Source organism: Lactuca sativa, chromosome 9 (genome assembly GCF_002870075.4).
Source record: "Lactuca sativa cultivar Salinas chromosome 9, Lsat_Salinas_v11, whole genome shotgun sequence".
Classification (NCBI taxonomy): domain Eukaryota; kingdom Viridiplantae; phylum Streptophyta; class Magnoliopsida; order Asterales; family Asteraceae; genus Lactuca; species Lactuca sativa.
The window spans coordinates 128,932,565-128,948,423 of record NC_056631.2 but is presented as its reverse complement, the minus strand read 5'-3'; the positions used below and the strand labels follow the sequence as shown (position 1 = coordinate 128,948,423).

Genomic DNA, 15,859 nt, shown 5'->3' with positions numbered 1-15,859 from the left:
ACATACCAAATCATCTTTTAAAACTTATACATATATATAACCATATACATATATATGTTTTGTTTACAAACTTGTCTTCTACATCAAAAATTTCACTTTATTCGTTTTTATCAAATGAATCACTTGTGATTTATTACTACTATGTGAAAACTCTTGTCATACTTTGCATGCACTAGATTTATACAAAGTATTTAGAAATTCCAAAGTATCATTCATTGTTAAACCGTTTTAATGCATTTTAAAAACTTATGATTTATGCATTGTCAAAACTTTGTGAGAAAGGATGATCTTTGCATACAAAACTATTACTTTAATACAGACTTAGTTGAGAATCCATGAGATATGTACATCTTCAAACACTGCCTTTTTGATAAAAGGTATCGCTACAAGTCCTGTCTATAACCAGAGTCTCCTACTCGGAGAACGTGTCAAATGTGTATAGATCTATACGGGAAGTCATGATCCCGCGCCCTGACTATTAGCTACAGTCCGTCTTTTGGGGTGACAGTTGTCATAACGCTACGACGCCTGAAGAACGTCGCTACAGGCATATTATGTTTAGTATGGTTATAAAACTCATCGGATATACAATTATTATGGTATTATGCTTTTATGAACGAGTAGCTATTAAAACTATTCTTCATCTAACAAGTGCGATCTTCGTATAGCTTTATTATATAAAACTATGCCACAACTTTTAAGCACGTCGGTTGCTTGCGATTTTCGGTCTTAGAGACTGCCAGTTATGTTAGGAAAATAAGGGTTTTTCCTTTATCTAAAACAAACAACTAATAGAAAAAATAAGGGATTTTCTTGCTGCAACTATTTACAACTTATAACACGAACATTCATATGCATTTCATACTTTTATAAGAAAATAAGGGTTTTTCTTGGAAAGCACAACAAATCATATCTCAACTATTAGGGAAAATATGGGATTTTCTGGATCTAATACATTCATTTTCAACACAATGAATCATAACTCTTTTCATTTGAAAATACCGCGTTTTCTGGAAAACATACATGAACTTTTGAATGGCGTACATTTTCTCAAAACACTACTTATGAACTCACCAACTTAATTGTTGACACTTTTTCTTTGAAATAACTTGTATTCTCAGGGAACCGCTAAGCAGGTTTGGAAATCAACTTTTGAGGATTAACGTGCTGACGTTAATTACTTCTTTTGAAAGATGTTTATGTATTTATCTTTTGAACATGTAACGAATACAATAATGTAAACATTTTGGAAACCTTAATATGTATGGTGGTGTGTACTTTCCTTTCTATGAACTGTTATGATACTGAATATGACGTCCTCCGCCCCCGAACGTTTCCACCGTTCTGGTTTGGGGGTGTGACAGAACAAAAGATATGTGTGCATGTTTTGGTAGTTTCGACCACGGCCAATGTTATCTTGATACCGATGCATGGCTTGATTGTACATGTCTATAGGCATCTCTTTTTCTTTGAGAATCACCCCGGGATCTTCATGAAGGCCATTGGGAGATTGCCTCACCCTCCTTCCTAATCTGGGTTGCACCTCCGGATCAACCTCGGGAATAGAAAAATTATTTCCTCCATTGTCTTGCACAATGTCTGCCTATTTGTAGAGGAGACGTTTACTCCAACCATTAACTCTTTCAGGCAATGGTGATTATGGATAGCGCTATTAGGAACTGACAACTCCTCACTCGCCCAATTGCTTGAGTGCATGATACCATATTAATCTATGGAACGATAGGCATAGATCTTGATAAGGCGTCGGTCATAGGTTTGGTTGTGAACACATTGTTTTCTCATATACATAGAAACTTGTTTACTTATTATAGAAATAAACTTTATTTCTCATTATAGCAACGAAATATTGTTACTTGAAAGTTATTTACTTGCCATAACAATGAACTTGTTTTCTCCTTGTAGCAACAAACTTGTTTGCTCATTATACCAATGAAACTTGTTTACTCATTTTAGCGAAGAACTTTATTTCCAATGAGGATATGAACGTTGCATCTCACTTAGGCAACATACTTTATTTCTCAAGATGACAATGAACTTTGTTTATGCAAACTTATTTACTCATATTAGCAATGTATTTTTATTTATGGAAACTTCTATCAAAACTTTGATTACGATTCATGTAACCAATATTATTTTTACCTTGTGAACTCACCAACTATTTTGGTAGTTGACCGCTCATTTTACATGTTTTTTTATGAATAATCTAGTAAGAGACACCTAGACACATCACTTGTAGCAGCATTTGCATGTGTTGTAATTCGAATACATTCAAATTTATTGTGAAAAGTGTTGTTCAAACTCATTGTAAATTGTAGTGCTTTTTAATACTATGGTTGGTGTTGTCTTTTAACTTTTTCTATTAGACCCTTCATACTGCCGCCTCCCGTGTTTCCGCTTTAGTGGGGTGTGACAGCCAGCTCCTCCTTGCATCTCCCCCCACAATTAATCCCAACTTGGTATATATGGATACGAAGTGGGGTATCCATCCGGCCAGCTAATTTACAATGTTGGAATAAAAGATTTGTGTGCATGTTTTGGTAGTTTAGACCACAGCCAACGTTATCTTGATACCGATGCATGGCTTGCTTGTACATGTATATAGGCATCTCTTCCTCTTTGAGAATCACCCCGGAATCCTCATGAAGGCCATCGCGACATGGCCTCACCCTCCTTCCTAATCGCGGTTGCACCTCCGGATCAACCTCGTGAATAGAAAAACTATTTCCTCCATTGTCTTGCATAATGGTTGCCCGTTTGTAAAGGAGATGTTTACTCCAACCATTAACTCTTTGAGCCAGTGGTCATTATGGATAGCGCTATTAGGAATTGACAACTCCTCACTTGCCCAATTGCTTGAGTGCATGATACCATATTCATCTATGGAACGATAAGCATAGATCTTGATAAGGCGCCAGTCATAGGTTTGGTTGTGAACTCATTGTTTGCTCATATACATACAAACTTGTTTACCTATTATAGCAATAACCTTTATTTCCCATTATAGCAACGAAATTTTATTACTGGAAAGTTATTTACTTGACTTAACAATGAACTTGTTTGCTCCTTTTAGCAACGAACTTGTTTGCTCATTATACCAATGAAACTTGTTTACTCGTTTTAGAGACAAACTTTATTTCCAATGAGGATATGAACGTTGGATCTCATTTAGGCAAGGTACTTTATTTCTCAAGATGACAATGAACTTTGTTTATGCAAACTTATTTACTCATATTAGCAATGTACTTTTATTTATGGAAACTTCTATCAAAATTTTGATTACAATTCATGAAACCAATATTATTTTTAACTTGTGAACTCACCAACTATTTCGGTAGTTGAGCGCTCATTTTACATGTTTTTTCATGAATAATATGCTAAGAGACACCTAGACACATCACTTATAGCAGCATTTGCATGTGTTGTATTTCAAATACATTGTAATTTATTGTGAAAAGCTGTTGAAACTCATTTTAAATTGTAATGCTTTTTAATACTATGGTTGGTGTTGTCTTTTAACTTTTTCTATGAGACCCTTTATGTTGTTGCGTCCCATGTTTCCGCTTTAGTAGGGTGTAACAGCCAGCTCCTCCTTGCATCTCCCCCCACAATTCATCCCAACTTGGTATATATGGATACGAAGTTGGGTATCCATCCGGCCGGCTAATTTACAATGTTGGAACAAAAGATCTGTGTGCATGTTTTGGTAGTTTAGACCATGGCCAACTTTATCTTGATACCGATGCATGGCTTGCTTGTACATGTCTATAGTATCTCTTCCTCTTTGGGAATCACCCCGAAATCCTCATGAAGGCCATCGGGACATGGCCTCACCCTCCTTCCTAATCATGGTTGCACCTCCGGATCAACCTCGTGAATAGAAAAAGTATTTCCTCCATTGTCTTGCACAACGTCTGCCCATTTGTAGAGGAGACGTTTGAAACTACGGGCCGGCATCAAAGTCAAAAAAATTTCTTCCCTTTTTTCAAGTAACCCATACAACCGAGCTAACCTCGTGACTAACATACCTCCACAAATTGGTGCACCTTTCCTATCTTTCCCCACTCTTTCTGCTAAAAATTCCGCCACACAATGAGGAATGTTACAGAAAACCCCCGGTAAAAGAATGCTCCATAAGAAGAAAACATCAAGATTTGGGACCTTTTCCACATCCTTCCTCATATTTATTGTACTAGAGAAAGGGTTATGGATGAGACGGTGAATAGGTGACCGAATGTCACCCTTTTGAGTTATCGCTGGAATGTACGTCCCATTCGCTATTGTGGCCCACCAATTCACCCCATTCACTCCTTCCGGAAAGGATGTGTGACAAGTATCAATACAAACACCAAACCCCTCGGACATGGCTTCTAATTGGTTATACTACCCCAACCTCCGAGATAGCTTGGCCACACTACATTCTCGCCTTTCCCCACCTTAACAAAATGTGAGATTTTTGTGTCAAAAATATCAGACCTCTTCCTAAACCATACTTTGGCTCAAAACTATAAACATAGCTCCTTATAAACTAGTTCTTGTATCCAGAAAAGTCTTCACCATATCGTGCATGTGATCCTTATACAATCACTCACAAAATGTGTAGTCAAATATGGGTCCATTGCTTCAACCAACCAAACTTCTTGAAACCAATACCAATTGGTTTCATTTGCAATATAGAATTCCCTTTCCTTCTACTTCATTAACTTGTTCCTCCATTCCAACAACACTACAGGAGAAACCACCTCAAGAAATTTGTTCCACAGGAATTTCGAGCGTTCTTGCGGTTCTTGTTGAGCATGTTGACCCCTCCTCATTTTCTGCAACATTAACCAACAGAAGAGAAAGCCAGAACAAAAAGAAATTTCAATTAAATGCTTCAAACTAGGTTCGCTGAATGGAAATCACGCCGTGTTTGAAGAACAACACGCTGTGTTTGTAGAACAGTTCGACTGTCAAGTTCTAATTAGTAACAAATTTGACTAAATTAGCTCCAAATAAGTGTAGGGGTTTGTTTAGAATGATTTCATATGAAAATCGAACTAATATACCCCAATTTACTCAAAATTTGGAACCCTAGAAAACATATAAAAGTTCCTAAATTTTGTTCTAATAAACAGATTGTTGCATAAAACCCATGAATACATTCACCTTAACAGATTAGGAGTTGAAAAATCATACATTTCTTGAATATTTGTATAAAAAACTAATGATATTGGAGATTGAAGTAGTAGAGGGAAAACTCGGCGTGTTGAGGGTTTGGTAAAAAGTGAAACACGTTTTTTTCTTTTTATAGTTTAAAGTTGAAACCGTTTTTACTACGTTTAAAACTCTCTAATTTTAGTAACTGAAAACGAAACACGTCGTATTTATGGACAAACACGTCGTGTTTAATGGGTTAACCTCAATAAATCGTATTTCTTGGTCCAAACGCGGTGTGGGCATACTCATCCATGCCTTGTTTGTGGTTTAGAACAAAAAAATTACGGGTTGCCTCCTACAAGCGCTTCTTTGTGAGGAGTCTTGAGCTGGACTCCTTTCCGCCCTATGGTGTTGTGGCTTCCTACAGATCCATGCTTTCTCTCATTCTCTTCTCGCTTGACATTCCTTTTTCATTATGTTTCACTCGATGCCCATTGACCTTGAAGGTTGAACCATCTTCATTGAATAGCTCAATTTCCCCATATGGAAATACTTGCTTTACTTTGAATGGCCCAAACCAACGTGTTTACAACATTCTAGGAAAAAGTTTCAACCTTGCATCAAGCCATTTTTTCATCTTGTCTTTATAGATCTACGAGTTTGTATATGACTCATTTCTTAATTCCTCCAAGGCCGGTTAGTGCGCAAATCGCTTAGTTCAAAGTTGCATGTATTCAATGTCATCTCTTCAAAATCAGGCTTATAATCGAATTATACACTCCATAGCTCCTAAGGGATGTCTCTGGCCTCCAAAAGTCAATAAGAACTTATAGCATAAGTTAAGGTTGAGGAAATTAATGATCTATAAATAGGTTCTTAAAAACGGCGAAACACGACGTCGTTAATCACCAACGCGTCGTGTTCTTCATTAAAAACGTTTATCCAGCAAGGCAAGAACCCATCGTGAATCTTCAATACTCCACGCTGTGTTTGATGCTAACACGTCGTGTTCTTCTTAAATTTCTTCTTCTTCTTAAAAATCCAAGATCCTAGCTTCCATTCACCAATTCCGCTTCCTTTTCTTTCCGAGCATGCCTTGGCTGCTGCAAAAATAAAATTTCAACCAATTAAGTACCTTTTGCTCAATAATTGACATAAATGCAACCTAAAACATTAAGATAATGCATGAATTATATGACTAAATATGCACATATCATAAACAATTGGATGTTACCTTATATTTCCAAGTTAAGAGTTTTTAAATTCTAAATCTACTTTTAAATGGAAAACTTTTGTCAGAAATTAGGGACGTTACATCCTCCAAACTCAGAGTATGAATGGGACATTCCAAACTCTCTGAATGCTCACTACTTTCCAATATGCCCTCCCTTTGAAGTCATCAAACCTCGGAGTGACCCTTTTCATTAGGAAAGAAAAAGGTTAAGTGATTGCTACTCCAAGTATGAGCAGAAGATCTATGGGTGTGGGTGTTCAAGAACAACAATCCTCAAATTCAAATTCTTTTGATCTCATTCATTCAAAAATGCTCCATACTATGAATTCGAACAACATATAACTAATGAACACAAACATTACCTAATAGACGTTGACTTTCCAATCGCCAAACCTACTTATCTCTTATACATAGAAAAGGAGTTAAATAAAAGAATTCCCACTAAGGAATCAGTGAGGCCTTGTCTCATTCTGATCCAAACCATTCTTCAGAGACTCATTTTTTCGATATCCTCGACCGATTTTGATGTAAATAATAAAAAAAAAAAAAAAAAAAAAAAAAGAAAAGAAAACACGCTTCAATAAAGTTCCGTGAACGTTCGTCACATGTGATTATATTCCCGCGTTTGCATTACATTCGTGAGTACAACTTCACTCTCAACTCCTTGCATATATATATATATATATATGGAAAAGTTCAATAGAGAATCATTATTAAACAAGGAAACAATCCAAAGCGTCGGCAAAAGGAATGGTTTTAACTTTTATAATTGACACATATGTAACGGATTATAACAAAACACCACTTCCGTTTTTTCATTTAAAAAGTTTTTTAGGCCAAGTTTTTTATCGAAAAAAAAAAATCAAATATACCGTTGTTCACGATTTTTCGTCCTCTTTCCATAGAGATCCATGATGATATATAAAAAATGAACTTTTTTTTCGAAAAAAAAACTCACTTAATATTCCTAGTTTTTTCAATATTTAAGTTTATTTTTACAAAAAAAAGTTAATTATACCAACAATATTAATTTTTTATACTTTATTAATAAACATCAACACCGATTAAAAAAAATGTCGAACAGTGTAGATTCACACTATAATCTAAACTGTAAATATTTCAATTTTTAACATTCACAATATGAAAAATCTCGAACGGTTCAGATTCACATTGTGAATCTGAATTACTATTATGCACACTATGAATCTGAGAAGGTTCACAAAAAAAAAACCTCGATCAGTATAGATTCACACTGTGAATCAAAACTGTAAATATTTCAAATTTTTACATTCACAATGTGAAAAAGCTCCGATCAGTTCAGATCCACACTATGAATCTGACTTATTATTATGCACACTCTGAATCTGAAGAGGTTAACAATGTGAATCTGAACAGGTTCATAATGTGAATCTGAACTGAAATATCGTTTTTTTAACATGAATATGAATCTATGTTTAAAAAGTACAAAAAATATGAATTTTGATATATTTATTAATTTTTTTTCTATAAAAAAATAGACCTTAACAATTTCATCAAAGAAAATGAAGTGTGTTTTTTTCGAAAAAAAAAAAATTTATATATATATGATCATTGATCTCAATGGAAAAAGGACGAAAAATCGTGAACAACGGTATATTCGGTTTTTTTTTCGATTAAAAACATAGCCTAAAAGAATTTTAAACGAAAAAAAAAGTGGTGGTATTTTTGTAAAGGGTGGATTTTTTGGTATAATCCGGTGTGTGTGCGTCCAATATAAAAGTTTACAACTATTTCCTTGGCCGTTGATCGTTATGATTTTTGACGCTCACGATTGGTTCCTTGGTTCTATGGTTAATTATGGTTTTCTATTGAACCTCACCCTATATATATATATATATATATATATATATATATATATATATATATATATATATATATATATATATATATATATATATTACATTCTAATAATTGTAGAGGTAACTAACTTCGTTGAACTTTTTGATATATGTTTTATTTGAGCTTCAACTTTTGTCCTTTTGTCATTTTAAGAATATATTAGGCAAAAAATGAAGGTTTTGGATTGTAGACTGATGTTTGACATTTATTTGGTATTAGACAGTTCGTGGGTTTAAATGGTGCAAGGAGTAGAGAGTGAAGTTATACTTCTCCTACTTACGATTCAAGTGAGTTTTCTCATAATACCCCGTGTAACATTGTATATCCTTTGAATAGTAGGATAGTTGATTAAGATCATTCCTTATTGTGTATGTATAGTGTAGGGCACTTGGAGTTATGGTATGCTAGATTAGTAGAGTCTTTCTTGTTGATTGTATGATATTGTTAAGGGTCATGAACGGATAAGGTAATGGTAGTATTGGTCTTTTATTGAATGGATACCCTAGGGGACATGTGTAGTTTCAATTAGATAGATTGATAACTCTTGGTCTAAGCCTTATTGTATGGTTCTTGTTTGATTTATTCTTTTCGGGTAGTCTGTTAGACAGTCTATCATATTTCCGACTATGTATGACTATGTATTCATAAGGTGATCATCAGTATAATATTGGCCTCGGTATAGATACTATACGACTATGAGCCGCTGATTACATGTTGGCTACGAGTTGGTGGCAATTGATGGTTTAGAGCCAGTAGTGGTATGGTGGCAGAGTGTTAGTGGATGGTATGCATGGCTATTATGTTATATATATATATATATATATATATATATATATATATATATATATATATGTATGTGTATGTGTGTTGATAGGAGAGTTGGTGGAACGACGCTAGATTTGTGTGCATTCTATGTATAGTGGAATATGTGGTATACTAGATAACCCACTATATTTTATGCTTATAGTTTTGGATTTAATTTTTCTAGGTTGTTTGTGGGACGGGTGCGACATGACTATACACTCGCATCAATGTTACTTGGTTTCCGATGTTTTGTAATTCAACTTTGTCATATCTTATGCTTTTCAAACAATTGGATGTTAGCTTAGGTTTTCAAGTAAAGTCTTTTAAATGCTAAATTTATTTTTAAATTGAAAACTTTTGTCAGGAATTTTGGACGTTACATCTTCCAAACTCATAGTATGAATGGGACATTCCAAACTCTATGAATGCTCGCTACTTTCCAATCTTCCCTCCCCTTGAAGTCGTCATCATACCTCGGAGTGACCCTTTGTATGATGACAGAAAAAGGTTAAGTGATTTATACTCCAAGTATGAGCAGAAGGTCTATGGGGGTGGATGTTCAAGAATAACAATCATCAAACTCAAATCCTTTTGATCCTGTGCATTCATAAATGCTCCAGAATATGCATTCGAACTGCATAGAACTAATGAACACAAACACTACCTAACAAAAGTTGACTTTTTAATCCCCAAAAACTATTGATCTCTTATTCATTGCAAAGGAGTTAAAGAGAAGAATTCCCACTAAGGAATCAGCTAGGCCTGGTTTCATTCCGATCCAAACCTTTCTGTAGAATCTCATTTTTTTTATGTCCTCGACTGATTTTGAAGTAAACTACATTATTACTCTTCCACACTTTGAGGAGATGCATTCGATCTTGGAAGGGAAGGAAGAACAAGACTATTGATATAGGCTAGGCTATCTAATCTCTAGAAAGCATTAGGGTTCTTTATTTGGTGTATTATTTTTACGGATGAATCAACACAGTGAAAGCTTTTATGTTTTGATTCATATTATTATTCGGTTCATAGCATATAACTGAAAACATATAGCTGAAAACAGAGATGGAAATCCATAAAATAGAGGGTGGTTTTAAAAAAATCGAGTAACTAAACAACGTTAACATATATAGTAGGAGCGATGAAGGACTGTACGAATGCATTGAGGGTTGTTGTAGGTTGCATGATTGTTAAGAAAGAGATCATGGTTGTTAGATCATGAAGCACAAACGAACGTCTAGGTCTCTAAGGTTGTATGGTTTTTGAGAGAAATAAGAGGATAAAAACACAAACATGGGAACTTGAAGAATGCCAAGATATGGCTAAAAATATGAAGTAACATGCATTTTCAATTCCATACCACCTAGTTTTATTTTTTCCAAAAGAAAATGTTGGATAAAGGTGTAATTTTCAAAATAAAATGGAGACTACTTTTTAGTTTGTTTTATGTTTCATTTAAATTCGAAAAATAAAAAATATCTGTGGTTCAACTTCATTATATCCAAAATAATCTGAAATTTTGGAAAATTGACATGAAAGTTTGACTTTTTTCTTATTCATTTCATTTGCGTTAAATGCGGTGTATGTCACTTTTATCATTTTCTTCTCGCTTTATAACCTCCAAACTCTAAACTCGGATCCCCCCTCAACACAACACCACACAAAGTCACAAACAAAGACATGGCCAGCACCTCATCAACTCTCGAAATCAACGACTTTGCTCATAAGGACCTTGACGACGATGGTCGCGAAAAACGTACAGGTAATTAGTTATCATGCAATCTTTATTTAGTTGTAAATCCATTATTGATATTCTATTTCTTAACGTTCAATTTCTCCATTGTTGATATTCCTTTTTTTCTAGTAGTAGCGCATGCATGATTGTGTTTTCTAATAACGAACAATGTGGTGGATTCGATTGTAGGGACCTGGGTGACCGCAAGTGCACATATAATAACTGCGGTGATTGGGTCGGGTGTGTTGTCTCTAGCATGGGCCATCGCTCAATTGGGTTGGATAGCGGGTCCCACGATTCTCATGATATTCTCGTTCGTTACTTACTTCACCTCCACCCTCCTTGCAGATGCGTACCGTGCACCCGACCCGGTGTCCGGGAAGCGCAACTACACCTACATGGATGTGGTTCGAGCTAGTTTAGGTTCAAAATCTCTGCTTTAACCTTTTGTTGGATCATCATTGACACCGATGTGTGTCTTTTATATTTATTAACAAGGGTAAAAATGTTGTTTTGATATATCTATATATATATAGGAGGAAGTAAGGTGCAATTATGTGGGATAGCTCAATATGTTAACCTTGTGGGGATTACAATTGGATACACAATCACTTCTTCCATAAGTATAGTGTAAGTAAAAACTAAAACAATAACCATTAATTTAAATTATTGTATCAAGATTATATATATTCAAATAATTAAATTATATTTTTGTTTCGATGTTCTATTTAATTTTCAGGGCGATAAAGAAATCGAATTGCTTTCATTATAGAGGGCATGATGCACCTTGTAATCCGTCGAATTATCCCTACATGATTGCTTTTGCAGTAATTCAGATTGTGTTATGTCAAATACCCAATTTTCATAAGTTATCATGGCTATCGATGTTAGCCGCTGTGATGTCTTTTGCTTACTCTTTCATTGGACTCGGCCTCTCAATAGATAAAGCAGTCGGTAAATCCCATCTTTAAAACACATATGCTATTTTGTCTCTTTTGTGTCACATTCATTGTTAATAATATATTATTTTACTATTTTATTCGCAGTAAAAAAATGTTTTTTTTCTATAATAATACTATTCTTTTGCAACTTTTATAATTTACATATTTGAAACTAATTCATAGGATCTGAGGCAAAGACATCATTAACTGGTATGCCAGTCGGGCCAAATTTGTCCGCTACAGATAAGATGTGGAAATCATTACAAGCAATTGGAGACATGGCCTTCTCCTATGCCTTCTCAACTGTTCTCATTGAAATTCAGGTTCTTATTTTTTACATTAATTTATTATTTATTTAATTAAATATATAAAGCATTAACTTTGGTTATGATCTTTTAATATAAAAACAAAATACCTAAAACATCTCAGACTATGAAAAAGAAAATAAGAAAATTTATATTGTCATGCCTAACATAACCTAACTATGTTTGTCAAACTAGCTACAAAGCTATCTGGTAGCTGAAAAACTATCTGATAGTTGAAAAGCTAGCTGGTAGCTGAAAACCAAATTTTCAGTTGAACCGGTATGGTGGGTTTCCGATTCAACTGCCGATTCAACCAAAAAAAATTCTACATTTGGTGGTGGTGTATCTCTGCCTTTGAATTGTGTACATTCCGAAAATATTCATTTTTCTTTGGAAATAAGCTATTTTTTTAACGAGCCAAATGAAATCTGATTCTATTACACGGGTTCAAGTTGGTTTTTGAAGAAAATGTCTAGTTCGATCTAATCTAGAAATTGACATATAATTGCTTGTTTTTACATTGCTTTCGTCCTCGGTTTCCGGCTCGAACCGGTTGTTAAAACATTGATTGAGGTTTTTTTTTAAGCTTTTTTATTTTAAAAAGAAAATTATATATATATATATATATATATATATATATATATATATATATATATATATATATATATATATATATATATATATATATATATTCAGGTTCATTTGAGATTATTCTAATTTTGTGAGACCGTGAGACCAAATCTAAATATAATTTTAAAATGCAAAATAAATGGAAAAATCCAAAAATTCTTTTTTTAAATATTATTTTCGGAACTTGAATTAACTAAAAAAATTATAAAAAAATAAAAAAAATCCCGTTTTTTTTTAAAATACGTGAAATATTCTAATAGAATATTACAATGTACATATTCTAAAAAATAATTTTAAAATACAAAATAAATGAAAAAATCTAAAAAATCTTTATATATATATATATATATATATATATATATATATATATATATATATATATACACACACACACACGGTTCAATTGAAATTAAAAAAAACAAATAAATAAGATATTGAGATTCAGCATTTTGACATAAAAACACAAAATACATCCTTTAGAATTTTGTCACCATATTTTCCCAACTTTGCCAACTTTCACATTATTGCCACAACATTTTTCGATTTTCTCCACCAGTGTCCTGTCTTTTGGTTGTTGTACATTTTTAACATCTAATTTTAGGGGTTATCGACTTTCTCTCCTATTTTGTGGTGATTTACACTTTCAGCACATATATTTTAAAATTTACCGATTTTTCCCGTATTACCCTAAAAGCGGCGTAGCTGCGACTTCTTTACTAGTTATATTAAATGGGATGAAAATATGAAACATAATCAATAAACACAGTACATATGTTTGATTCATGAAAATATTTGTTGCTTTTTAAAAGAATTACCATAGATATAAAATGTGATAAAAAAAAATTAAAATAAGAAAAGTTCTAGATTCTTGAGGACCATTAATTCTTGAACCTCAAAAGGTTAGGGCAGCAGGGGGTTGGTGGCCTGGGATGGGGGGTGGGACAATCATCTATGTGATGAGAAAAGCTAACAATGAAATGGTTGGTTTCATTAAAATTATAGGTTTGGTTTTCAATATTTTTTTCATTCGGATGGTCCATATGGTTCGATTTTGTTGTGTTTTTCATTATTATGGTTTTGTACGGAATTGCACTTTGATCTCTAATTTTATGTATGTAAGGGATAAAGAAAAACACAACAAAATCAAACAACAAGGACGATCCGAATACAAAAAAAAATGTTAAGAACCAAACATATAATTTTGACCATACCATAAGGACGAATTCAGTAATTTACTTATTTTAGAAAAATAATGTATGCATATATTCTCTTTGGCCCCCTTAATATCTTGTTATTTTTAAAAAAAAAAAATTGCAACTCGTATCATCTTATATGCCCTTATAGTAGAGGTGTGAATTCATAAGTAACTTTTGGATTCATTGATGATTGATGAACATATCTTCTTACGAACTTAATAATTTGTATCAGTTCCATAGTGTTTGATTATCAAACTGCCTATACTTATACATTAAGATTTTCAAAATAAATTAATTTGAAGAAATTGTTAAATATAAAGAGGTTTTCATAATTAATGTTATCGATAGGAAATAATTTGATGTGATTTCACTAATTGATGATGGTTTATGTTTGGTCACATTCATGGAATGTCGACTCAATTTGTAAATGGTATTCCTTTGAATTAAAACTTCATACTGAAATTATATGAATTGGATCTTATAAAAAAAATCGATCTTTTCAAAATTTAACTAAATATTTTGAATATAGGACACACTGAAATCTTATCCACCAGAAAACAAGATGATGAAAAGAGCATCACTAGTTGGAGTCATGACAACTACTGTATTTTACATGCTTTGTGGATGTCTTGGTTACGCAGCATTTGGAAACGATGCACCAGGCAACTTTTTGACCGGCTTCGGGTTCTACGAACCCTTTTGGCTCATCGACTTTGCCAATATATGCATTGCCATCCACCTTATTGGTGCATATCAGGTATTTTCTCGAAACAACTCACTTTATTAAATAAAATGGTTTTTACACAAAATCCAACCATGTTTTATTCTAGAATCAAAATATACAATAATATAACTCAAAAAGAGCTTCTCATAGAATTTCACCCATGTATAGTTTTTACTAATATACACATGTTTCACTTTTCTATTAATTTATGTTAATTTGTAAAGATTATACAAACATGTTTTAGATGGCCAAACAAGTTAATTGTAAAATGTTGCATATCTAAGCCATAGAATGAAAAGTGACTACATATTTGGTTTAAAATTTTGACTTTATTACTTATTATTCTGTAATTATCTTGAACTTATACGGCTCTCCCTAAAAACATAAACATGTTATAAATTATGATTTATTATATGGATCCATGGAGGGATGCATGTTACCCGCCCTTAATTTTACATTAAAAAAATGTCCATATTGGGATTAAAATTCCCACATGGATTAGGAAAATATGAAACATTGTCACGTAAACAATATAATCATTTGGGTATTACTACTAAAAATACAAAAAATTGTACAGGTATTTTGCCAACCGATATTTGGGTTTGTTGAGAACAAATGTGCAGAAAAATGGCCGGAGAGCAGGTTTATAATGGTGGAACGTGAGGTTAGGTTGCCGTTTTGCGCAGAGTTTGACATTAACCTTTTTAGATTGGTGTGGAGGACAACATATGTGATTATAACCGCACTCATAGCAATGATTTTCCCCTTTTTCAATAGCTTCTTAGGGTTAATTGGGGCGGCTGCATTTTACCCTTTAACAGTTTATTTTCCGATTGCGATGTATATCGCTAGGGCCGGGATATCAAAGTATTCATTCACATGGATCTGCCTAAAGACATTGGATTGGACTTGTTTGGTGATTTCCTTGGCTGCAGCAATTGGATCCGTGCAAGGCCTTATCAGCGACCTTAGGGACTATCATCCCTTTAAAGAATAGGACAGGATAAGAGATGAGATGACCATAATAATAATATTATAAAAATAATGTGAGTCTGAGATAGTATTGTTTTTGACACGTCGGTTGGATGCCGGCAATCAGAGAGAGTTATACTTGTCATAAATGCTTCTTTCATATTAATAATGAATGCTCTATGAAAATTTTGATTTGGTCATTCGTTGTTGTTTCTTTCTTGTAGGGGTGAGCAAAAACCGAACCGCAAACCAAAAAAACCGAAAAAACCGTATAAACCGAAAC

The 15,859-nt window shown here is 33.5% G+C and overlaps 1 protein-coding gene across 1 annotated transcript; it reads left to right on the top strand.

Moving 5' to 3' along the window:
- The first annotated feature begins 10,753 nt into the window (after nucleotides 1–10,753).
- LOC111909548 (amino acid permease 6) lies at nucleotides 10,754–15,602 on the top strand. Its single transcript, XM_023905346.2, has 7 exons — nucleotides 10,754–10,835; nucleotides 10,998–11,231; nucleotides 11,345–11,438; nucleotides 11,548–11,762; nucleotides 11,933–12,072; nucleotides 14,410–14,637; nucleotides 15,182–15,602. Exons 1-7 carry the CDS (start codon nucleotides 10,754–10,756, stop codon nucleotides 15,599–15,601), a joined length of 1,413 nt encoding a protein of 470 aa, XP_023761114.1. The 3' UTR covers nucleotide 15,602.
- Nucleotides 15,603–15,859: the final 257 nt, after the last annotated feature.

Excerpts from the sequence above, each read along its gene's own strand:
- LOC111909548 (XM_023905346.2), top strand. The coding sequence starts at position 10,754 with ATGGCCAGCACCTCATCAACTCTCGAAATCAACGACTTTGCTCATAAG. Across the intron at positions 11,439-11,547 it reads ACTTCTTCCATAAGTATAGT|GGCGATAAAGAAATCGAATT; the intron begins GTAAGTAAAAAC and ends TTTAATTTTCAG. Across the intron at positions 14,638-15,181 it reads ACCTTATTGGTGCATATCAG|GTATTTTGCCAACCGATATT; the intron begins GTATTTTCTCGA and ends AAAATTGTACAG.